This window comes from Stegodyphus dumicola, chromosome 3, assembly GCF_044657685.1.
Source record: "Stegodyphus dumicola isolate Sdum_Otavi_A_Nest chromosome 3, ASM4465768v1".
Lineage (NCBI taxonomy): Eukaryota > Metazoa > Arthropoda > Arachnida > Araneae > Eresidae > Stegodyphus > Stegodyphus dumicola.
In genome coordinates, this window is record NC_140770.1 from 246086667 (window position 1) to 246111778 (window position 25112).

Below are 25112 nucleotides of genomic sequence, written 5' to 3' on the forward strand. Positions count from 1 at the left end.
TCTGTAATATCTACCACATATGCTGTGCGATAGTAGGTGGCACTTCCAAACATGATTTTAATGTTCAACTTTTCATTGATGTTGATTTTGTCACCAGACAGCATCTGAAGGGTAAGGCAGGGTGGCATTCGAATGAATGTACCTTCCAGTTGTTGAGACACATCTTTTTGTATGATAGGTATATTTACTCCAGTATCAAGGTCATATTGCAAGTAACATCCGTTGATATGACCCATGATGAAAAATCTATTACAACTGTCACTCACTGCAGAAATCTGAAGCACTTTAAAATCAGGCTTCTGAGTATCTAGTAACCTCTACTTTATAAGATGGTCACTAATTTGTTTCCTGCCTCCTTGCTGGGAAGTGGTCTTAGCTTCTGTGCCTCCAGGTGTTCTGCAATTCCTTCATATGCAGCCTTCTGCATTGCAGTTCCAGCACTTCAGGATCAGCTTGTTGCTATTCATGTTCTACTTTAAAACATTGAATTGCCTGGTTGGATCATCTAGTTGAACAGTCAGTTGGTCTACTGGCTTCTGGACATTAGTAGCTCTGATTGGCAGTCTCTGTGGGTTGCTTACTCGGCTGCTTCAAAATTCATGGCATACACTAAAGCATTTTCTAGATCATTGATATCTGCCATTCACAGGGCTTTCTGTACCTCAGGATCCCAGATGCCATCAATGAAGTACTGCAGCCACAGGATTTCCTTTGTTTTTGTTAGACAGTCCAAAAAGGTGAGATGAGATAGTCTTTCAATGTCTGTAGTGAGCTCCTGGAGTGTTTTCATGGACTTCTGTTTGCAAGATTTTATTCGTAGACTGCTATAGTCTTTTAAACATTTCTCGCCAAAGCACAGCTTCAGATCACCGATTAGAGCTTCGGAAACCCATCCATTTGTGTTTGCCAATATAGAGAACTGAGTCTTGTATACTTGCCAAGAAACATTTTCACCATATGTTAATTGCTTTAGACAGGGTTGGGAAGACATAGTTATGGGCACAAAGGCATCAGCATTGTGCTCAGCTATGGATTTCTTCAAATTATTATTTTCCTTCATACAGCAGCAGAAACTCTGTCACCAATTTGTTGTTCGACAGTAGAAACTCTTTCTTCAACTTCATTTTCAGCCATGTTTATTCTGTTTTCTATAGCCTCAAACTTGTTTTTTATTATTGCAGAAATTTTTCTTTTCATTTCCTCTTGACCTGCTTCATTCTTTCTTGAACAGCTTTCATCTCTCCCTTAATGGATTCTTGACTTGCTTCCTTCCTTTCTTAAAGAGCTTTTATCTCCTCTTTAACAAATTCTTGGTCTGCTTTCATCTCTTCCTTAAATGTCACAAAGGCTGTCAATTGTTTTCGTTGTTGCTTCTTCACCACTTTTCTTACCAGCATTCAATCCAACTTCTGACACCAAAAATTGTTATGTGTATACAGCTTCGTAGTTGGCTGAATGCACATCGAAATGATCATAGCTTGATAGAATTTATTTTTCAAAAAGAAACATTTTACCATTCTAGAGCATTCCACAAAAGTACTCATACAGCTCTTTTCAATATGACAAATCACAATCAGTATTTACCACTTCAAACTATTAGGAATGTTATATACAACACAGTGCAAAAGTGCATCTAAAGATTGAAGTTCACACAGAGATCTTTCAGTTCTCTAAAACGTACTGTTAATTGAAAAAGTGAGAACTGATGTTCTCTCTAGTCTTATTAGTTTCCCCCAGCCACCTGGAAACCTACTTTCAATTTCTTGAAATTATTAGAAGGCATATATGATCAAAATTACATATAAGGGCTGGATACAGTTACAATACCGATTACAGTTACACAGGGACTGGACCATACCGCCAAATTTAGCGAGTTTTGGCGATTTCTCACCACATTTGGCAACAAAAATTAGTCTCCTAAAACCATCACAAACATGGTGATGTATCTCCCATTAGATAGATAGCCATTTACCTCAGTGTTTAGATAGACTTGCGCCTATAATCTTATTTTTCCACCAGAGTTCTGTCTCATGAGGCATTTAATGTTACATTATACAAAAAATACTGCAACACTAAAATTATTTAAAAATAAATGCAAAATTCATAATGCCAAACAATAAGGAAAACTAAGTAAAGATACCCACTGACAAATTTTGTAACCATGAAATGCATTTGTCTACCTTAATATTTGCCTACTGCAAAAAAATGTTCTTGGAAATAACTTGTCATTCTCGATTGATAAATATAAAATATTTCTTATACTTTAGCATATGCAGACTTCATCTCTCATTTTATTTAATTAATTATTTATTTATTTTGGAGGGGAGGGATAATGCATAGATAAACCACATCCAGATCATTGGGAATTGAGTATATCAGTTTGAGGAATCTCTTTAAATCGATCTTGAGGAAGTTTTGAAATCTCATTCATTTTATATTCTAAGTTTTCTTTCTAATTATTATAAATAAAACTAAAAGTAATACTTATTTTTGCAGCAATAGAAGATATGAAGTTAGTTACAAGACAGTATGCCAGGAAGCAGATGAAGTGGATTGTAAATAGGTTCCTACGAAGTAAGAATTTTAGACTAGAAGAGAAACACGCTAATGTGACAATAAAAATCGTAAAAACAACCTTGTATTTAGCGTAGGTATAATGAAACACTCAATCGATCTCAAGAGCAGCTAAAGGTCCCTCCTCATCAGGAGAAAGAAATACCTAGAAAGAAGAAAATAAAGGAGAAGGAGTTACAGAAACACGTGGTCCTTATCAGCACTGCACGTGGTTATAACTAGATTTTTAATCAGAGTTGCACTGGCCGCCTACTTTTACTGAGCCAGGCTGTCTGATCAAGCAAAAAGGACAAGAAAATTAGCAAAGTTAAAATAGGGAGCGAGGGGCAAATGTACCTTACGCTCAAAATCTAAACTTCAAATAATGGAAAGCAACCACTGAACGAATTTTTATACCTTCTGGTAGTACCAAACGCGAGGAGGTAACGCCATCTATCGGCAAAAATAACTGAATTAAGATAGTAGAATTTTAAAGGCATTAGGAAGGACTGGATTGGACTTCAAATCATTAACTAAACCTGCTAAATCTTTGTGAATGTGAAAAGCCTCAAGAAAATCCAATTCACCTATGGAAGAAGCCTTTTGGATATTTTTGCAGACCCAAAATCAAAATTATGGTTAAAAGTCCAACTATGATACGCTATTGAAGACTTGTTAATTTTGCCTTTTCTGACATAAGATTCATGTTCCTTGATACGAAACTTCAACGCTCTTTTTGTTTAGCCAATATATCTTAAATCACACTGACACAATATACTATAAATTCCCCAAGAATTCAAGACAGAAATGCAATCTTTTAGAATCGAAGGGTGAATTTTATTAATAGGGGAGAAACCGACTTGAAAATTGAATTTCTGGAGAATCCGTGCAATTTTATAGCTAACAGAAGGATAAAATGGAAGCACGACAAGGTCATTAATATTATTTCTAACAGTGGAATGTCTTCTTTGATGGGAATCTGAAAATTTTTTAACAGCTTTATCAAAAATCATGGGAGAAAATCCACGGTCAATCGCAACTGCTCTCAAATAATTAAGTTCATTGGTAAGCAAAGATTCAGAGGAACAAACTTTAAGCGTGCGAAATACATAATAGTAAAAAGAAGCCATTTTTTGCTTAACAGGGTGGCATGACTTGGCATGGGGTGGTTAACAAACTGCAAAAGGTTTACGGTAGACAGTGGTGCTAAAATCAGTTTCATTGCGGATTATAAGAATATCGAGGAAGAGGAGGGAATTGTTGGATTCAATTTCAAGAGTGAATTGGATGGCTGGATCAATTGAATTCATAATAGATAGAATCTCGGATAAATCCTCTGTATAACCGTCAAAAAGTGTGAAAGTGTCGTCAACATACCGAATCTAAAGACGAAAAGATAGTTTATCAAATAATTTCATCTCAAAATAGTGCATATAAATGTCAGCAAGTACCGGACTGAGAGGATTACCCATAGCCAATCCTTCAACTTGACAAAAATATGCAATTTGGAAAACAAAGTGGGTTTGACTTAGAGAAACTTTAGTAAGCGAAACTAACTCAATAATTTCAGTATATGTGAAGTGAAATTCCCGAAGCCTAGTTTCAAGACAATTTAGTGCTTCTTCGACTGGAACATTAGTAAATAGTGATTTGACATCAAATGAAACCATAATGGAACGAAGTGGAGAAATATTTTAAAGTTTATCAATGACTTCAACAGAATTTTTTACAGTGTGAATATTGTTAGCAGAGGAGAAAATCTGAAAACTAAATATTTGGCCAATTATTTGAGAGCAGTTGCGATTGACCGTGGTTTTCTCCCATGATTTTTGATAAAGCTGTTAAAAAATTTTCAGATTCCCATCAAAGAAGACATTCCACTGTTAGAAATAATATTAATGACCTTGTCGTGCTTCCATTTTATCCTTCTGTTAGCTATAAAATTTCAAGGATTCTCCAGAAATTCAATTTTCAAGTCGGTTTCTCCCCTATTAATAAAATTCACCCTTCGATTCTAAAAGATTGCGTTTCTGTCTTGAATTCTTGGGGAATTTATAGTATATCGTGTCAGTGTGGTTTAAGATATATCGGCCAAACGAAAAGAGCGTTGAAGTTTCGTATCAAGGAACATGAATCTTATGTCAGAAAAGGCGAAATTAACAAGTCTTCAATAGCGTATCATAGTTGGACTTTTAAACATAATTTTGATTTTGGATCTGCAAAAATTATCCAAAAGGCTTCTTCCATAGGTGAATTGGATTTTCTTGAGGCTTTTCACATTCACAAAGATTTAGCAGGTTTAGTTAATGATTTGAAGTCCAATCCAGTCCTTCCTAATGCCTTTAAAATTCTACTATCTTAATTCAGTTATTTTTGCCGATAGATGGCGTTACCTCCTCGCGTTTGGTACTACCAGAGGGTGTAAAAATCCGTTCAGTGGTTGCTTTCCATTATTTGAAGTTTAGATTTTGAACGTAAGGTGCATTTGCCCCTCGCTCCCTATTTTAACTTCGCTAATTTTCTTGTCCTTTTTGCTTGATCAGACAGCCTGGCTCAGTAAAAGTAGGCGGCCAGTGCAACTCTGATTAAAAATCTAGTTATAACCACGTGCAGTGCTGATAAGGACCACGTGTTTCTGTGACTCCTTCTCCTTTATTTTCTTCTTTCTAGGTATTTCTTTCTCCTGATGAGGAGGGACCTTTAGCTGCCCTCGAAATTGATTGAGTGTTTCATTATATCTACGCTAAATACAAGAATTTTAGTTTGCATAATCTATATATCAATTTTTAAAACAAATATATATTTTTAATTGGTGTAAATATGATGATAATTTTATTGTTCTGATATGAAAAGTGTTTGGGTTTTTTTGGGAATTTTTTTTAATTATATTTTTATATGGATAATCTGAATTGTATTTTTTGAGGACCCGCCAGTGGCCAAGTGGTAAATTCGCTATATACTGGTAGTTCGGTTCAGATTTTGAATCCCAGTGAACAGGCTGGCTGCATATGCATTTTCAAGGCTTTTCCCGTATGTAAGGTAAATATAAACCAGTTTCCCTTCAAAATTCCTCCAGAAAGGCGTTCTCTTTCTTAGGCAAATAGCCCTTGAAGTGCTTTGACATAATCAAATAAGCCAAACTTATTAATTTAAATAATTATGAAGTTTTTTTATACATAATTCTAAAAAGGGGGGCTTAATGTATACTATTAAAATCTTTGTACATCTATCTGTTAGTGGCATCAACTCCTCTGGAACAGTGTTGAGTTTCAAGAGTGGTACCCCCGGATTCCAAAAATTCGTGGGAATCCAGTTCGACCATTCTCTTGGCTGATTAAAGTCATATGACTAAGTAAAGATACTCACTGAAAGTCATATGACTTTAATCAGCCAAGATATTAATTAAAAATTCTGAAAACACTAATTTTTGCAATCATTTGTCTGAGTGGCAACAGTCTTGCATGCTGGAAATAAAAATATGTTTTATTTTGAAACATGTTGCCACTGCTTGCTTTCAGATTATAGAGTTTGTTGATTTTGTAAGGTCTTATAAAATGTGAAAAGAAAATAGCATTGCCAGACATTAAATATGTTATTTTATACAGTCAAAAGTCGTTAATTCGGACACCCATAATCCGGACCTCAAAGCTAAAATCTTTCTGCACATGCGCCGCGTCGACGCATGCTCATAGGCGTTTTACGCGTGCGCGCAAGATACTTATGACTGCGCATATGAGTCTGCGCAAGCACAGAATACGTTTTCGCGTGCACATTTAATGTATAACGTACAGTATAAGCTAAAATTATCTAATTATCTATTTCAATTAATGTTGATGATTGCGTTGTTCCTTAATCTTCGAATTGGATCCGGCTTCTTATTTTTTGCAGACTGTAAGACTGTAAGAGCAATTTTATAAAAGTAAGCTTGAACTTTCGAATATGTCAAATAGAATTTCCGATGCTGGAGCTCCCAAAGGATCTAGAAAATGAAAGTATGATTCGATGTCCATGAAACAAAAACCAAATTGCTACAAAAAACGGATAAAGGTATATCCTTTGTTTATCTAACCGTTCCGAAATCTGTTTATCAATTTCACGCTGCTCTGCGCGGGGGGGGGGGACGTCGCTGGGCGCAATGAACTGGGAGTTGATCTGTCACCACTGTCGTTATCTTCAGGGCAGATGTTTTTATTTTATTCGGCGTATAATTCCTTACTAAATGTAGTATTTAATCTCGATGTACTCCGTCTTTGATATGATTTAAATCAAATTCCTCGTCATTATAAATATCACGAATACAAATCAAATAGTTTTCTGGTTGCAATTTTCTAATTTCGGCTATGCATAAGGTACGCATGCGCGCTTTGAGAGAAATGTTTAATAAAGTAAACAAATAAATATTAAGCTTCTTTTTTTTGTAAATTTTGATACCCTTTAGATCATAATTGCTCATTACTTTATAAATTACGGTTTCATATTTTTAATTTTATTATTTCTGCATGCCATCTTACCAGATTTAAACTGATGATCTATAATCCGGAATCACCGAAGTCCCGACGAGTTCGGATTAAAGACTTTTGACTGTATAAGGTCATGTTCTGATGATTAGAAAGCATATGATTTCATGCGACGTCATTGTATGCCAAAAATGGTAAAATATCGGATGTTGTACAAAATATGACGCTCGCATGCTCATGTAAAATTACCAAGTGTGGGTGCTGGAAGGTTAAGTTGATAGTTCATTTTCTTTTCAGTTTTTCAGTACACAGAACTTATAAATATTGCTTTGGCCATAGCCCACTCATCTGCCAGCTAGTTTATAATTAAAAATGAATCATTTCCTTATAGAAACAGTTTCATGCTGTGAATGTTTGATTTTTATATATTTTGTGAGCTGTATCTTGAGAACGCGTTTTTAAATAAAACTTTGATTTGTTTTCTTGATCACTTATGAATACAAATTTCTTAGATTTACAGTAAAGATTCACTTAAAATTCCTAATAATGAAGCATTCATTTAAAATGCTTCATTATTAGGCATTTTAAGTGAATTCTAAAGAAATTACATATGATTATTAATTTTTATGTGAATTTTAAAACATATACTGTAATTCTGTCTTCTATACTGCAAAAAATGTAAAAGTATTTATGTATTGTAGCTCACATTTTCTTTAGATAGATATGCATTATATTACATATGTGTGGAAGACTGGATTTGTACAGAATTATTTTCTGCTGGGGGGGGGGGAAGGAATATATCATTCCTAAAAATGCAATTTAGTTCAAAATCAGTGCACGAAAAAATCTACTTTAGAAAATATTAAAGTTTGATTTGCATTTTTATGTATATATATATGTACTTTATTTTTCAATTATAAAATTTTAAAATCTTGCTATAATTTTCTTTCTCAGAAATAAGTTTATTTCTGATTTGTGAGTGCATAGTTGGTGTATTTTTCAATTCCCAAATGGCATCTAATATTCTGTTAATTATTTCAATAAAAATATTTTTAAAAATTTAATTTATGCAAAAGACAAAAATATTAAAATTGGTTACTATCATTAATCAAATTTTCAGTAATAAAAAGATAATATTCACTGGAAACATGTTTTAAATGTAAAGTGATTACAGTTTATTAGAAAGTATAAAAATGTGAAATAATTTTAGATAAAACAGAAAGTTTGCTTGCCAAATTTTATTTTTTCTTAGCTTTCAACTCAGTGTTCAAAATGTGTTTAAAACTGATAAATGAACCTGTTTTTCCTTTTCACCTAAGATTTCAGGGGGAAAATCAAGCATTTCATATTTGGAACAGATAATTAAGAAATAAAAGTGGGAAATTTGGTTCTCTGCCTTATTAGAACAACTTTTCTTCCAATAAATTTCTATACAGCCAGAATCAATCAAATTGTTGCATTTGCCAACAAGCACCATTTCTCTATATCTGCACTTGAGTTTTGAGGGACATCATTTTATATGTTAAAGCCTATTATCAGCAGAAGCTAATAAGATTATATATATATATATATATATATATATAACTGAACCAAAAAATAATATTGATTTTATTCCTGGACTATAACTGAAAATTTTTCCCAGGAAGCTGGACTTTGTAATCAAGTGAATTCTGCGCTGTAACTGGAAAATAAATTTTAACCTGCAGTATGCACCCAAAATAATGCAGAAGGTTATTTTGAATAATTTGTAATTCTAGAGATCTGATCTTGCAATGAATTTGCAAAAAAATAACAACAGCTAGCTAAACAACAACTGAGCTGAGATGTTTCTGTCTGGCTTTTTATAGCTTTTAATAGGTCATGAGATATAGTTCTAGCAATTCCTGGAAAGCAAAAAGAATAGAATTATGGTTGCAGCTAACATTGTAGTCAATTACATGCATTCAAATGAAATATAAATTATGGAGATACTTTTATTCAATGTTAAACACACGTGCTCATGTATTTTTACTTTTCCAGTGTAGCTTTCTCTTAAAATTTGCCACGTGCTGCATTGCACAGAGAAATAAAACAGTTTTAATTATAATTCTACTAAAAATGTGTAACTAAATACAAAATTTGTAACTATATATTTAAGCTAGAATCATGACAGAAGATGATACATATTTTGTTGCGTAGCTAATGACAAGACTAGAGATGATTTAAAAATCAGGGTATATGTTAAGGTATCAGGGTATATTAAGTATCCAAGAAGGAGAAAAATAATGCTTTATTATTATGCAAAAACTTGAGATGTTTTTAATAACAGAGGAGGGAGAAGAGCAGATATCAGTAAAAGATATTTTTTCAAATAAAAATACGTATTTTGTTATTGTAATTTTTCAGTAAATTAATATCAGTTAAATTAAATTTTGTAATTAATTAATTTCAGTAAATTAGTTATTAATTTAAAATTAATCAATAATTCAGTAATTTGAAATAAAAGTATGTATTTTATTGCAATTTTTCAGTATATTAAGTTTTATTCATTTTGAGCTAATTTTGCTTAAGAAACAAATTTTAATTATATTTTGTTTGTGGTGCCATTAATGACCACACATAAGTGGAAAAAATTGGGGTATCTACAAATGCATTATTCGTATATTTCTTAATTTCATCTGATTTTGATGGAACTTTGCTTTAAATTAATTTTTTAAAATAAATCTGTAATATCCTCCTTTTCTCAAAAATTAAAAATTACTTTCTCTTTTAAGCAAAATCTAAAATGTCAAGGCCAGGGGTAAAGCACTGAGAATCGACATAAATCTTCAATCATTGCAACAAACAAGATACTAAATATACTTTAAAATATATTCTTTTTTTGAAAAGAATATCTTCACCAGAGAATATTTTTCTGGCATGTGCAATCCTCTGGATCTCAGAATTTTATTTAATGCTAATTCTAATACAGTCAATAATTCAAAGTGCCAAATCTTGAAAAAATATTAAATTATATGACAAATTGAAAAGTCAAGTACAATTTAAACATCTTTATTTAATTATTATGTGAAAAGTAGCTCAGTTAAATATTATATGTATAAATGTTAGGTGTCTAATAAATTTCAGAGAATTTTAAAAGTTCATTTAATCAATCAGCTAGCTTATCAGAATGTGGAGGCATTAAATAAAATTAAAGCTGTTGTCTTTTATTTATTCTGATGATTTTATTCTTACTTTTTCATTTATTGGTAGGTTAATTAAACTGACTTTCCTGGTATGTCCTTTGCTTAGACAACACTTTTTCTTAAATATGTGTTTTGTACTCTAATCATGTTAAACATTTTATCCTACTGCTATTGATTTTCATAATAGCATTTATTTACATGTATACCTTCAGAAACCGTATATTTATTTTTAAAATTATTTTTATAGAACCTGATAGACAGGTACCTCCTGTATATGGGCTTGATGCTACAAACCTTGATTTATGGAAAGAAAATGTATTAGACCCAGCTGCTGAAATCATCCAAGCTGTAAAAAAGGTAATTAATTATGTGCAGCTGTACATATCCATAATTGATGAATGCATATATCACTCAGTATATGTACTAAAACCGTGGTTCAGAAATGTAATTCATCCCAAAAGCCATTCGTTATCTGAAATATTTGTAAAGTGAAATTATTTTTTTTCCCTTGGAGATAATGAAAAAAGGATTAATCCATTCCTTGACCACAGATGTTTCTTTTTTTGGAGGGGGAGGGGATTTTCAACAGTACTTAGTGCATAAGTTCATAACTATCAAACCAATGAAATAATTCAATTTAAGACAAAAATAAACATCTTAACCAGATAAAACATATGGAAACTTAATTTTACTGTACTTATGCAAAGGAGAATGGACAGCATAAGTAAAAGGTCATGAGAAAGAAAAAGTGAACAGATGTTATTATTATTTGAATGAGGAATTTTCTGCCATAAAAGTATTTTTCTAGGACATCTTATTTTCTTTTTTTTTTTTTTTCTGTTAATGCCACTGAATTCGGTTTAGATCATCATAAGAATCATTGGGGATCTGTTTCAATGAATATTTGTCCAATATGATTTCTTGTTATTTACGTTCTAAAATGTTTCTAAAGTGAGGTATGACATTATCATTGATGATGCATATGTTGTATACCTCACCAGTGTCTGATTGAGTAAGACCACTAAATGCTGGTAGTTCGAACTAAGGTGAATGGTCTGGGTACATGGTTGGTTTTTATAGTTTCCCTCATTTGTAACATGAATATGAGACAGTTTTCCTGAGAAAGTCCTTCCTTCTCTTAGACAGATACTCCTCATGTGCTTTGTTGTATTCAAGTAAGGTAACATAACCTTATGTAGTTTACTACTGCTTTATCAGAGTGATATAGCATTATGTGAAAATTTTGCATTTTACTTCATTTTGTAAAAATTCTGCAAGTCACAGAACTATGATCCTTTTTCTTCCTTCTTTTTCCTCTAGAAACATTTCTTGTACAATTACCTTTTGCTGCACTCATAAGGTCCTGCAATAAATCCTTTATATTTTTCACTAAATCTTAAACCCATAATTTTACCTGAGGCACAATGTTGTAGGTAACAGAAAACATAATCTGGCCATAATTACATCCAGGGCTCAGTATACAATAACATTCTGATAATCTGTGAATGCTTGTAATCCAAGCTTATTTTTGCATGTAAACATTTGATTTTTATAAAATATAACATGGCAAATTTAAGGGTTATTTTTTCATAGATATGTATGCCAAAAAATATCTTCTAGCAAAAGTTCATTAGATTTTTTTCGATTGAACAAGTGAAGTTATTTATCCTCTTCTGCACGTGCATGAATGCTCTCCCTCTTTACCAAATCAAGAATTTTCAATTTTTTTACTTAAGTTATTTCTTTTGGGTGTATATTTCTGCTATTTGTAAAAATAAATTTTGAGCTTATGTAGTTAACTTATGTAACTTTAAGTTTTAGCCCTTTTTTTAAGCTACTACAGTGTTAGTAATCTGCAATAAATGCACAGAATATAATGGCAGAATTAACATAGGAATTGTTTAGAAAAAATTGAATTGCTGAACGTTTTGTAGATAACAAAAATATAGTGTGACATATTTTGATATTCTGTCTCATTTAAGAGCATGAAAATTCCCTTTGAAGCAATTTTAGAAGTATTCAATGTACTTTGACAAAAGAGCTCTTTATAGCCTTAACAAAAATCATATTTTCTATTCCTTTTGCTTTTCCCCCGGTATTAACATTTTGTTTGTACATAAATGTATTAAGAAATATAACGGTTCTGCATCCAATAAATCCTGATTAAATCATTTTTAGCTATGATACAGTTAAATGTTTATATGTCAACAATCCAAATTTAATGTAGAAATTGGAAAGTGGAAGATATTAATAAAAATCAGAAACTGAATCCTGGTTCCATAATATGAAGACTATTGGAATTCTACCATACTACTTAATTTTGAAGTTAAAGAAAACTGTAATTTATTTTAAAGTATGCATGATTTTCTTTTTATCTCACCAGAATCGGATACCTTCCCAGAAACCTTTGCCTTTACAAGAAAGCCTACAAGATGTGCCAGAAACTCATTACTGTGAAGTTTGTGATCGAATTTTTGTAGGAAGGAGAACTTGGGAAAGTAAGTACCTTTTACCGTTTTAAAATTTCTAAATTTTATGATTAATTGTATCATTTTGTTCAGTATAATTTTCAGTGAAAGTTGCATACGTCACTTGAAATTTATAATATGCATTTTCCTGTCATTCACTTTTCAAAAATTCCTTGTTCTTTTCAAGAAATACCAAATCTGTCAGAGTTAATTTACAATTAATATATTAAGGAAATGGTGTTATACCTGCAACAAAGGGAAAAAAAACGTATGCTATTTCTTTGTATGAATAATGAAATAATTTATAATGGCATAAAGCTGTGATATTTTGTTACAATTATTTGAGATGCTATGCAATTTGTTTATATAAGTAAAAACACAAGTATTAGGTATTTCAGATATATTAAAGATATCAGGTACTTTAAAAAACAAGAGAAAAGAGACACACAATATAGAATAAATCTAGCTGCATGGGTATCGGGGAATGGATTTATACATTGATATTATTTATCATACAAATATTGTAATGCTCAGTAATTTTTAGAAAAATTTATAATGTATAAATAATGAATTAAAAATAAAATATTATATCCAATAATTTTTAGAAAAAAGTATGATGTATATAATTGGAGAAGATTAAGAAGTAGATCTTTTAATCTAAATTATCTGTATAAATTTCTTCATAAAATAATTTTTATCAATATATTTTTCTAATATTTAAGATTTTACTCTGCTGTATATTTAAACCTTCTGCTTTTAATTCTCTTGCAAATACCATTTTATGAAATTTATATATTTGTTTCTAATGTTTACATAATTATTTATGCATTTTGCTTTGTCTAGAAACTATGCTACTTTATAACATAGTAATAAAATTACTATAACAAATTATACTACTTTATAGCATAGTTTTATATATTTTTTATTCTTCATATTTTTATTCACTGCCTGTCATTCTACAAAAGATGTATTAAATCTAATGATGTTTTGATAGCATATCTGTAGACTTTTAATGGAAATATTTAGTCTCACTCAGTTTCATTATACAGTGCACCTCGGAAATCCTTATACCTCTATTATAAAACAGTATAATTTAATTTAACATAATATATTCACCTGGTTAATTACTCAAGGTGTTGTCTTCCATCATATTAAGCACGCAAGTTTATATACCCTCAATTTTCTTTGTGATATTTTTCCATATATTTGGTATGGCAGCAAAGGCCAGATCACATATGAATACTGAGAAATGAAACTGTGCTAATGGAGTCATTTAATTATATTTCATTATTTTAAAACATCACATATGCAGATAATATATGGGTATGGGGACTTTGCTGATATTGTTGCAAGAAATGATATGAAAATTTACTTAAAGTTATGATTATAATTGTGAAACAGCAAATTTACTATCTTCTGTAAGTTGTTATCCTAGTTGAAAATAAAATATACTTCATATCATTTATACATTAAAATCTTATTAATCAAAAAGCATTTTTCTTTAGCTCTTTTATTCTTGTATTTCATACATTACAAAAATGGAGTTACAAATATACAATAGCTCTTCTTTATTTGACTAGATATCACAAAAATAGTGTTATGACTAGCGGGCTGCGCCCGCTTTATTCATTGTTCGTGTCTAAGAGTTCCCATGTAAAATTTGTGGAGAATACAATTGTAAATTATTAAAACTACAAATATAAATGCAACAAGTATTAAAATCTCCTATAAAAAGAAATAAAGATTAAAACTGGCATATAAGCATGAGAGAAACAACAAAATTCAGCGTCATTTGAGCTAATTTTAAAATTATTACTAGAGTACAATATACATAACAAAAAGATGCCAGTGGTTGGATGTTTATTCAATGCTTAAAAGCTTAAATATCTAAAAAATCTCATTATGAAAAATATTCATGTCTTTTAAATGTGGTTAAAACTAAAGACATATATACAGTACAAAGTCCGTAATCCGGACGTCCATTATCTGGAATGATCTATAATCCGGACCTCAAAGCCACAAACCCTTTTTTTTTTTTTTTTTTTTTTTTTTTTTTTGTATGCTTTATGCATGTGCATAGAGAGAATGTGTCTCCAGATATGTAAAAAAATGCTTGGCATAATTTATAGCCAGCTACCATATTTACGACATATAGAAGATAGCTGCGAATTTGAAGGTTTTCGGACATCGCAAACTAAAGGTGAAATTTTCCAGTTATTGGATTTTGTAAAGAAATGTGGAGAAGCGGTAATAAATGAAGATGATATAACAGAAGGTTTTCATTGCGACGACAATGCCCCAATCATCAATCAATAAACGGACGGCAAAATCTGTAGTATGGTTCTAGATCCAGAAAATACCGCTTCCGATATAGTGAAGAAAGTGAAAGAGAGTTTATTGAAAATGAAAAAATTTCGATTGACAAGTTAGTCAGTATTCTTGGCACTGCAATTACAGTACTTGAACAGTGGAACTTTGTAATTGAACAAGAAATTATGTCCGTTTATAGAATTAAAGAGAAAGTATTAGCACAAAAAATGAAGCAACTTAACCCCTTAACTGCCGCGGCTCACCCTTAACCCTTACGCCTTGCTCAGCCGATGCGTTAACTTTGCGAATAATTTTAGGTGTAGCAGCGCAAAGCAAATGATAGCAGTTTGGAAGGACGTATATATACGCCTGGGGCAGTTAACGCATCGGCTGAGCAAGGCGTATATATACGCCCGCGGCAGTTAAGAGGTTAAACAACTTACATCGAAAGAAATGTTTAATAAAGTAAACAAATAAATATTAAGCCTTTTTTTTTTTTTTTTTTTTTTTGTTTTGTAAATTTTGATACCCTTTAGATCATAATTGCTCTTTTTATTTCATAAATTACGGTTTAATATTTTTAATTGTATAATTTCGCATGCCATCTTACCAGATTCAAACTGATGATCTATAATCTGGAAAAAAACTAATCTGGAATCGCCGAAGTCCCAACGAGTCCAGATTACGGACTTTGTACTGTATATCACTACGTCATCCAGCTCAGTGTGCTCAGCATTTTTGTTCTTAAATTGTGCATTTTTTGCTTTAAAACTAGTTGAATTATGTTATGTTCTGGTTAAGGTGTTATGCCTTTAGTTAATCTGCATGGAATACTTGTAGAGTTATCAACAATTAAACTATTTAAGTGGGGCTAGGCCTAATGAGACTGCCATTTATTTACAGTTGAAACTCTTAGTTGAACAGTGCTGCTGTGAAATGAGGACTGAATTGATTGATTCATCTCTAATGAAATTCAAGGAAATAAATTTAAATGAAATGCAGGAAAAAATTTGTACAATTTAATAGGCTGTACAAGGAAGTCATGTGGTGTACACATCAGATATTTTTTTAATGAATCATCTGTATTTTGTTGTCATAAAAAAGGATTTTGAAAAAGAATTATGTAAAAGAATTTCCTTTTTACGGAATTCTGAAATGTTAAAACATTTTTTTTTAATGCATTAAGCTTCTTTCAGGATTCTTCTTTCTTTACTTGAATGAAACTGAAAATCTTTTAAAATGCTGAACAGTTACTGAATAGATTGCATTATTGGCAGAGAAAATAAGTGACTATCTTTTCAAACTTGTCCTTAATTTTTTATTGTTAATCCTTTTTTCAAAGAGGAGGCATTACCTTCAAGTCTAGAACCATAGAAAAGTGCACTGATGTGTAATGAAAAGGGAAACTTTGTTCTTAAATAGGAACCCATGAGTAAAGTGGAATGATAAGAAGGCAGTACAGCAAAACCAACTTTGATATTAAATTTTCATAAAAAAATTATACTCATTGGCAGAAAATGTCAGAAAAAAATATAAAGTGAAAATGCCCATAATGTATAAGCTGGGAGGTACATGATGAATAGCAAAGTGATGAGACACATAAATGGAAATTGGGTTACATTATTTCTGTGTTTAGTTTACTGTGTATAGAAAAAAATAATTAAAGAAAATACTAGAGATTGATACTAGAGAAAATACTAGAGACTTCTAAGCTCCTTTTTTGCAATAAAAAAAATCCTTATTATTTTAAATCATGAAATAACTTTGTCTGCTTGATTGAAAAAAAAAAAGTCTTATATTTCTTTTTTGTTGCAGTTCACATAAATTCAAAGAAACACAGCAAAATAAAAGCAAGTCTGAAGAAGGCAGATAAAAAAGCTAAGGAACAGGTAATCATGCTTTAGCCTGTTCCTTAAATAATTTGTACATAATGTTAATAAATATATTTTATCATAATATAAGAAAGGAACTCGTTTTTCCCATTTGTTAATCACAAACTCTCAATTACATCCTAACATCATTCAAAACACTAAGTTACAAATATTTACTCATGCAATGATGAAAACTAACCCTAGAATACTAAAGGCTCAGAGAAAATTACGTTGCTGCTAAACCATCACGAATTTTATGATGTAGCAAAATTATTGATATAAATTACATGTTGAGAACTTAATACAGGTTTCCATCTGTAAAAAATAAGTACAAGTCCTAATGTGCTTTTCCCAGGGTTCATAGCCACATTTTAGTTAAAAAAATAAGCACTTTTCAAGCACAGTTTAAGAAAAAAAAAAAAAAATAAGCACTTGTCTAATTACATTATACACAACTGCATAACCTTAAAAATTAGACTCGTAATTTAAAATATATGAAATGCAGTATTTATTAAGAGAGAATAAGCATTACCTCAACCATGGAAAATAACTAGTTTTTTTTTTTTTTTTTTTTTTTTTTTTTTTTAAATTTTAAACAACAGTTCAATTTACAGAACTAGTTTACAATGAGAGAGGAAAAAAACTATGCAGAACTAAATGATATTACAGGATTTAATGATGAAATTTCAGTTCAAAATAGAGGAAATAAATAAAGCACATTTATTCTACTCGCTTGGAATTTAATAATAAATACAATTTATTTTCCCACTCATATTGAAATTTAACTAATTTAAATCTAAATTCTGAAGATTTTCATCGTATATCAGCTTTCCCTTAACAGATATTGCAAGCAAAGTAATTTAAGTAAAAAAGAGAAACATTTCTGAAATCAGAAGACAGAAATTTGCTTCATGCAGTCATCCTTTAACAGTAAAAGCTTAACTACCCGCATACTTGAAAATTGGCAAATATTCAGACAGTCGAGTGTAACTTGAAAAAGAGGAGCGGAGGGGGGGAATAGACTGTAGCCGTTCTTTAGATTTTTCCGCTAAATAAATGCTTTTGACATTTCGATATGTGCATCATATAAAAACAAGCCAACGGAACAGAAAAATATTCTGCTTTGCAAGCACAGTAAAACTCTTTTTAAGTGTTCATAAACAAATCTCAGACCGAACATCAAAATTAATTATCTCTGCAAAATATCGCAAACGTTATTGCGCAATAGGTGCACCGTAATTCTTCCCTACATGATATTACACAATCGGATTCAACAGCTGCCGGTATTGGCAGAATATAGAACTAAGTAAAGGAAAAGAAAGAGACTTACCAATCTGGGGTGTTTTCCATTCTGATTTTCAACAGACTGCGTTAAATTTCCAGAATAGAATCATTCTTCGCTTGGGTTGGTAGACCGCAGAACTTTTAGTCCTATTCAATCTAGATTGAAAAGTGACAAAAAAAAGAAAAAGGTCCGTTGCTTGTTTTGCAGCGAACTGTAACAGTTTCAATATTCAAGATTTTGCGGAGAAAGGGGAGAACCTCCCAATCTTCGTACTCTATAATGTATTGGCCAAAAAAATGAAATTATTTTGACTATTCAATTACTTTCCCTTTATTTAAGCCATTCCGAATATTATTCCTTAGAAAGCTAATCTGTGTTAAAACACGACCATTTTTGGAAGTTTCAGCAGTTCAGCAGTTACTGCAACTATGTTATTATAAACATTCATACATATGCTCATAATATAAGCATAACAATCATAATAAACACGGATATGAACTGACCAAGCGGAATGAGAATGTAAATTATTAAGATCTTGATAGAAATTCAAACGTGTGTAGTATTTGGGTGGGAGGAAAAGAATGCCGAATGTACTGGAATTTTCTACTGCTTTCGCAATTCTTTGACCAACAGAAAGACAGGCACCTGTCTGTACTCTCTGTGCACACCAAAGGTTATGTTTATGCAGAGAAAAGGGGAAAAGCTATTTCTGGGAGTATGATTCACCATTTGACATTCCATATTAGGAAGAAAAGTTGTTTATTTAGTTTCGGCTTTGGTACGGGGGAAAATTGTGCACGTTCATTTAAAAAAAAAGCACTAAAAGCAAAAAATAAGGGCTTTAGAAAAAAAGTAAGCACCTATAAGGGCCTTTATATTTTATTTTCAAATATAAGGACTTATAAGGACCGCTACGAACCCTGTTTTCCATAGCAGTGTCAAGCCCCCTCTGTAAAAACCTTCTGTATACCAAATGCATAAAATGAAATGATTGTCATGAATTTATAAGGTAAAAAAATTTCTGATTGTTTTGAGGCTTCCAAAAATCTTATCAAATCATATCAATCAGCATAAAAATGTTTAAAACATCACTAAAAAATAAGGATACATTAAATATTCATATAAATAGAAAGAAATGTTTATTGCAGTTTACCTTCCATAATAAACATGCTGAAAGGTGGTAGCAGTGATGGTGTTGTGCTCATATCAATCAGACCATAACATTCAGTTGGAATGTTTGCTTGTCCAAATGCCAAAAGTTATTTTTAATTTTGTATTCTGGCTGACATGAGAATCTTGAAATAAAGAAGTGAGCTCAATTTAGGCTATTTTCCTCCCTGTTGCACAATTTTTCTTAGGCTGTCAAAATATCTTTATAAACTGCTCTGGAGCAACATACTGTTTCATAATTAAAGTTATACTTTTTTACAGCAAATGCTAAATAATATTTGCTTTCTCCTTTCTTAATAAAAGTAAAAATCCTTTTCAGACATTTTTCACTGACAGAAAAGATCCTAATTTTAGACCATTCATGAAAGTGACGTGGAATAAAGCAAATGTTTACAAAGCAGAGGATACCTGTATGTTAAAAGAAATTCTCTACTAAGAATTCTTTATTTATTATTAATGTTTCAATTTTTTTTTAAATTGCTGTATTGGTTTTCTGAGAGATTAAAATAATGGAATGTCATCAAATGGATTCATAAAACTGATAAAGATTGAGCAGTCTAGAGTTAGCTTAGAAATAGGTCTATAGTGAAGAAATAAAAATGGACATTTTGAATAAATTAATTATTTAAAATGTTTGCCACACAATCTAAAATTTTAATTGAATGGAATGCTTGTAAAACATCACAACAGTTACTGACAAAATTGTCAAATACAATATTAGAATTGCTAGTGATTCATTGTCAGTAGCGTCATCTGTCCATATTGCGAGATTGACAAGTCCTGTTAATATGTTAGCAAGCAAAAAGTAAAACAAGCCATTATAATTGATAGCTTTCCATAATAAAAAATCAGTGCAGCTCTTTTTAAATAAATTACTTACAAAGACCAAAATAAGCCTATGTGCTAAGTGAATAGCCAGTTGTAAACTTGTAAGAGAAACCTGAGGAGAAAAAAAAGCAAAATTAATTAAATAATAAAACTATGCTTCTCTTCTTTAACAAAAAAAAAAAAAACATTAATACTGTTTTATTTTTTACTGAACTAATTGTTCTGTATCATAGCTTATGTTGTGCAATAAAAAAATATTTGAAATCAGTTATTTACAATAGTTTTACATCTGCAGTTTTTTTTTTTTTTTTTTTTTTTTGGTGTGTGTGTGTGTGTGTTTTAGAAGTTTAGAAGGCAAGTACTGGCTGTATACGAGAAGAACAGCTCCTACCACAGTGTCTGGCTTGTGACAGTCACTATAGCAACAGAGCTAGTATATTTCAAATAGGGACAAACCAAGCGTTGCTTTGTTGTTAATTTGTTTTCGGCAACTCTTGGCTGAGGGGAAAACAGTTTATCATTCCTCTACCCCTACGAACAATGGGTCAAAGCTCATTTCTGCGGCAACAGACAGCTTCAGACTAACTGGCAAGAGCTTTTTCTTATTACAGACAGACATACAATGCATATGTAACAGTCGACAAGTTTTATTCCCTGCATAATTAATACTTGAATATTCTAACACATGCAGATTTTTCAGTATTTTCATATCAGATTTGAATGTTACAATAATACATCAGTCATAATCTGTTACATGCAAATTCTAGAGCATTTCGCTACAGTTTAAATACAATTATAACACTAAGCCCACCAATGGCTAAATACAACTAAGTTCAAATCCTGGTGAACTAGCTGGTTGGAGTTTTCAGGTTTTCCTCATGTGTAAATTAATACAAGCCATTTTAACTGAGTAAGTCCTCACCAAAAATATCCCTTCCCTTTGATAGCTAGCCTGCATAAATTTAACAAACTAACTATAAACAGCACAACTATAAGTTTTAAATAACTGCTCATCACTGTATTGTGGAAAGATATCAGTGTTAGAGTGAAACAGTCAGAAGGCTATTATAGTGAGTTGTTTAACCTATTTGCACAGAATAAATTATACTCGTGATGCATAGTTGAAGTCAAAATACACAGTAACAAGTTTTATTTGTGCATGCATCACAATTCCTTTACATGCAAGGTGAATTCATTCATGTAGGATAACTAGTTAGACTTATTGGGCATAACTGAAGATGAAATGTGCAATCCCAAGTTAAATTTACGTCACAACTATTTTACATACAAAGTTAGCAAGTTTCATTCACGCTACATTCATAATAGTTGATTTGATTTTATTGTTCTATATAATCACGAATAATTTTATTTGTGTTAGGCAAGCATAAAAACAACTTTGAACTTTGACAGTAGTGAAGATTAGATATTCATTCTTCAAGATAGAAAAAAATATATTAGATGCTGAAAATTCTAATGTTGTTGATGCAAATAAAACAACCAAAGCATAGTAATAATAGATCAAAATAGTTCTAATGGTCATAAATAGATTCCAATTTTCAATGATCTAAGAAATTTTATCATTTAAAAGATATGATGCATAAATTCTTCATTTTTTCAAAAATTATATCATGTTACTATAATGGATTTATTTAACCTATTATTGACGAATTATATATGGAATGCAATAAAAAAATCAGCATACAACACAACTATTTAATAGTAAAAATTATGAAGAGCAAAAATATGATGAATAAAGAGATACAGTTGTAAATTAATTTTGTTTCACTTTAATGTGCTCTAAAGTCTCCATTAAAAAACATTAAAAAAAATTAATATTGGTAAAAGAGAAACAGATCGTATACTCTATTATATGCAAAAAACAGTACTAAACAAAAATCTGAACTTATAACCAAATTTTTACATTTTGTTAGCAATCGACAGATTTAAAAAAATATCAAGTTTTTGAGATAAAACACACTGACACAAATTTGCATATTGTTTTCCAAAATATATATATACTCCCGAAAATAATGTATCATTAGATGAATAGCTAATGGAATTTTGTTGTTGCTTGTTTTTCAAGCAATATAACCCTGCAATACAAAAGTTCATAACTATGTGAGTTTAGCAATTGTGATTGCATTGTCTTCAAAATGCATATAGGAACAGATAAATTATTAAATTCAATCATCAATGCAATCTGAAAATGGTTTAGAACTGAAAATATGCAAGATGACATTTTCAACAAAGGAAATGCTATATATTTAGATAACTGATATATACATTACTAAATTATTTCATCTGAAGACACATGCTGTTGATACAGTGACACAAACAAGAAGATATATGACAGAAATTGATTTGAATTAAACTACAAAAAGTGAATTTCTAATGCATTTTTATACTGAGATACTAACCCTAAATTGAAGAGATAAGAAATACATATATGCTACTTACAAAGCATATTAATGCACGCTTTATTAATGCTGGACAAAGAAAAATGAGAGAAAGAAATCAATGACTGTAAGAAAACATGAATAAATAATTGATTGAAATAAATGATTGTGCACGCATGGAAAGAGTTTACAGTCATGATTAAATTCTTTGGTCCTTTCATAATATGAGATGCTGAAAAGGATATTGTAAAATACTTTTTACTCACCATCTGTAGCACTGTACAATATTAAGTAACAAAATTACAAATAACCCAAAGGCCAGTTTCACTTATTTTTGATTAAATGTTACAGAACATATTTTACTAACTGTTCTATGTAAAGAATATCATATGCAAGGAAACCAATCTACAGAAAATGACATCATGACATTTCTTTTACTATGAATGCTCACATTTCTTATTTACACAACTTAAGCATCTTATAAAACTATAAGGTTTGTATAAAACACAGAGGAGTGAAACCACTAGGGAACACGAATGTTGTTAGTTGGCTGTACAGATTTTAGAATGTGTCAAAAAGTACCACGCTGAATAAACTATTAATTACACTCAAATTAATATAAAACAAAGTTCATTAACATACCTGCTAACTCTTGTTAATTTGTTAAATGAATTTTTCCTATTTTGTAAAATTAATTAATAAATAGGTTCTCTTTTCATTTAACCGTTTTAATATTGTATCTTCGAAATCTCTTTCAACCCCTTCTAGACAGGTGTCCCATATACACGTTCCCTACAAATGTCTGTCACAGCCAGGCATCTCATCTACGTACCACTGGAGATTAAATTCGGGGGGAGGGCAATACATATACGCATTTTAAGCTGGAACATTTTTTTGAAGATCGCTAAGATGGCATCCTATGTTCATTACTTCTGAATTGAACACAGTTTTAGGTTCCTGACCTTCAGTTTATATGCATTTATATTCATTACACACATACAAAGTCAACTACAGAATGTCACCAAATCATGTGTACAGCTTTAAGTACTAATGTTGTATCATATGTGAAGGTTTGGTGCTAAAAGTTAAAAAAAAAAGGACTATGACATTCAAGAAGCAGAGCGCTCTGGCCAGCCTACTGATGTTGATAAGGCTCGCCTGCAAGAACTTGTGGAAGAAAATCAGTATGCAACCATTTGTGAACTTCCTAAGGAGTTAGATGTTAGTGCCATCCATGTCCATTAGTCGCGCTATGCATCGCATAAACTAGATGTACAAGTTCAATTGTTGGATGCCGCATGGGCCAACTCAAGCAAATAAGGCAGACGTGTTCAGGTCTGTACTAATCTGCTCGAATATCCATGCAAGAACAAAATTCTGGACCGTATCATCAATTGAAATAAGAAGTGGATTTACTTCAACAACACAGCCGAAAAGGGCTTCGCCCGGTGAGCCCATTGACAGCGTCGCAAAGCATTATTTGACTAACAAAAAGATTGTGCTTTGAATCTGGTGGGATTACCATGGTATTATCTATTAAGTGTATCTGGAAAAAGGTAAAATCCTTGACAGTAAAGTGTACAGTGAGATGCTAGTTTGTGTTGACGCTGCTATCAAGGAAAAACTGACCGAGTTCCGGCACAAAAAGGTAATGTTCCATCAAAGTAATGAAAGACAACATGTGCCTGCCTGCATTCACTGTATGGACTCAAGTGGGATCTTTTGCCACACCCACCATATAGCCTCAACATCGCTCCTTCAGACTTCTACCTTTTTTTCACACCTGCAACTACATCTTGCTGGTTGCTATCTTCCATTCTGCATAGGACGTCTGAAATACATTTGATACTGCTTTCATGTTTTTTTTCTAACTTTATTAAGAATGTATTTTGGTGGAAAACTTTCGTTACAACCAGATACTTTTCTCCTTTTAGTTCATAAAGTATTTTATGAGTTTTAAGTAAAAGTTTACCTGAAAAAACTTTTTTAATTTCTTTTTCCCTCCTAGAATTATTTTTGCATCTACAATTTAATATGTGCTACTTAGAGGAAGGATTTCTATATCATGAGAAACAGAGGAGTCGCTGAAGGAAATTTATGTGTTTCTTTAGATAAGAAACAATGTTTTTAAAATTGGTGTATCCAGAGTGACGATATCCTCTGTAGGCGATATTCGTGTCTCAGTGTTTTGATTTGAAGAGTATTTCTTATATACCCAGATGCAGCTAAACTTGTAGATATCTCTTTATATACTTTTGTATTACGTTACACTATTAAGTAAGGTACTCTAGTAATTCTTTTTTTAATGCTATTGCATACCCAGACAGCTATCAATGCAGTAGTTTCACTGACACTCCAGTGACCGATCAGTTGCATGTCTGCGATGTTGTTTACTAGAATTAAGTGAATCACGCAGTGCAAAGTAGGAAATATTCCCATTCGCCGTGCTTCAGTGGGGGTAGGAGCATTTTACATCCAATTCGATGGGCAATTAATATTTGTTTGCCATGTGAATGGGATACATTGGAAGAACCAGTTTTCATCACAGGTTGAATCTGCTCTTGTGAACAGGGCTTATTTTACTATTTCAGACAGTGATAACTCGCTTAT

The 25112-nt window shown here is 31.4% G+C and overlaps 2 protein-coding genes across 6 annotated transcripts in view; one reads left to right on the forward strand and one right to left on the reverse strand.

The window, feature by feature from the left end:
- LOC118203981 (tRNA dimethylallyltransferase) overlaps positions 1–16917 on the forward strand; it is a 70231-nt gene extending 53314 nt beyond the window's left edge. Inside the window, exons 8-11 of the mRNA XM_085814010.1 lie at positions 2497–2574; positions 10422–10531; positions 12558–12672; positions 16768–16917. Coding sequence (XP_085670136.1) covers positions 2497–2574; positions 10422–10531; positions 12558–12672; positions 16768–16856 — 392 coding nt within the window. The 3' untranslated portion in view covers positions 16857–16917. The remainder of the gene's footprint in view (positions 1–2496; positions 2575–10421; positions 10532–12557; positions 12673–16767) is intronic.
- Positions 1–25112, reverse strand: part of LOC118203982 (glucosaminyl-phosphatidylinositol-acyltransferase PIGW-like) — an 88098-nt gene that overhangs the window by 28938 nt on the left and 34048 nt on the right. For 3 of the 5 annotated variants that reach the window (XM_035376306.2, XM_035376305.2, XM_035376304.2), the window contains exon 8: positions 16893–20218. In XM_035376306.2, the coding sequence (XP_035232197.1) occupies positions 19925–20218 (294 nt within the window). In that variant the 3' untranslated portion in view covers positions 16893–19924. Of the gene's footprint in view, positions 1–16892; positions 20219–25112 lie in introns of those variants that run through there. The other 2 variants (XM_085814012.1, XM_085814011.1) reach the window with 2 other exon arrangements.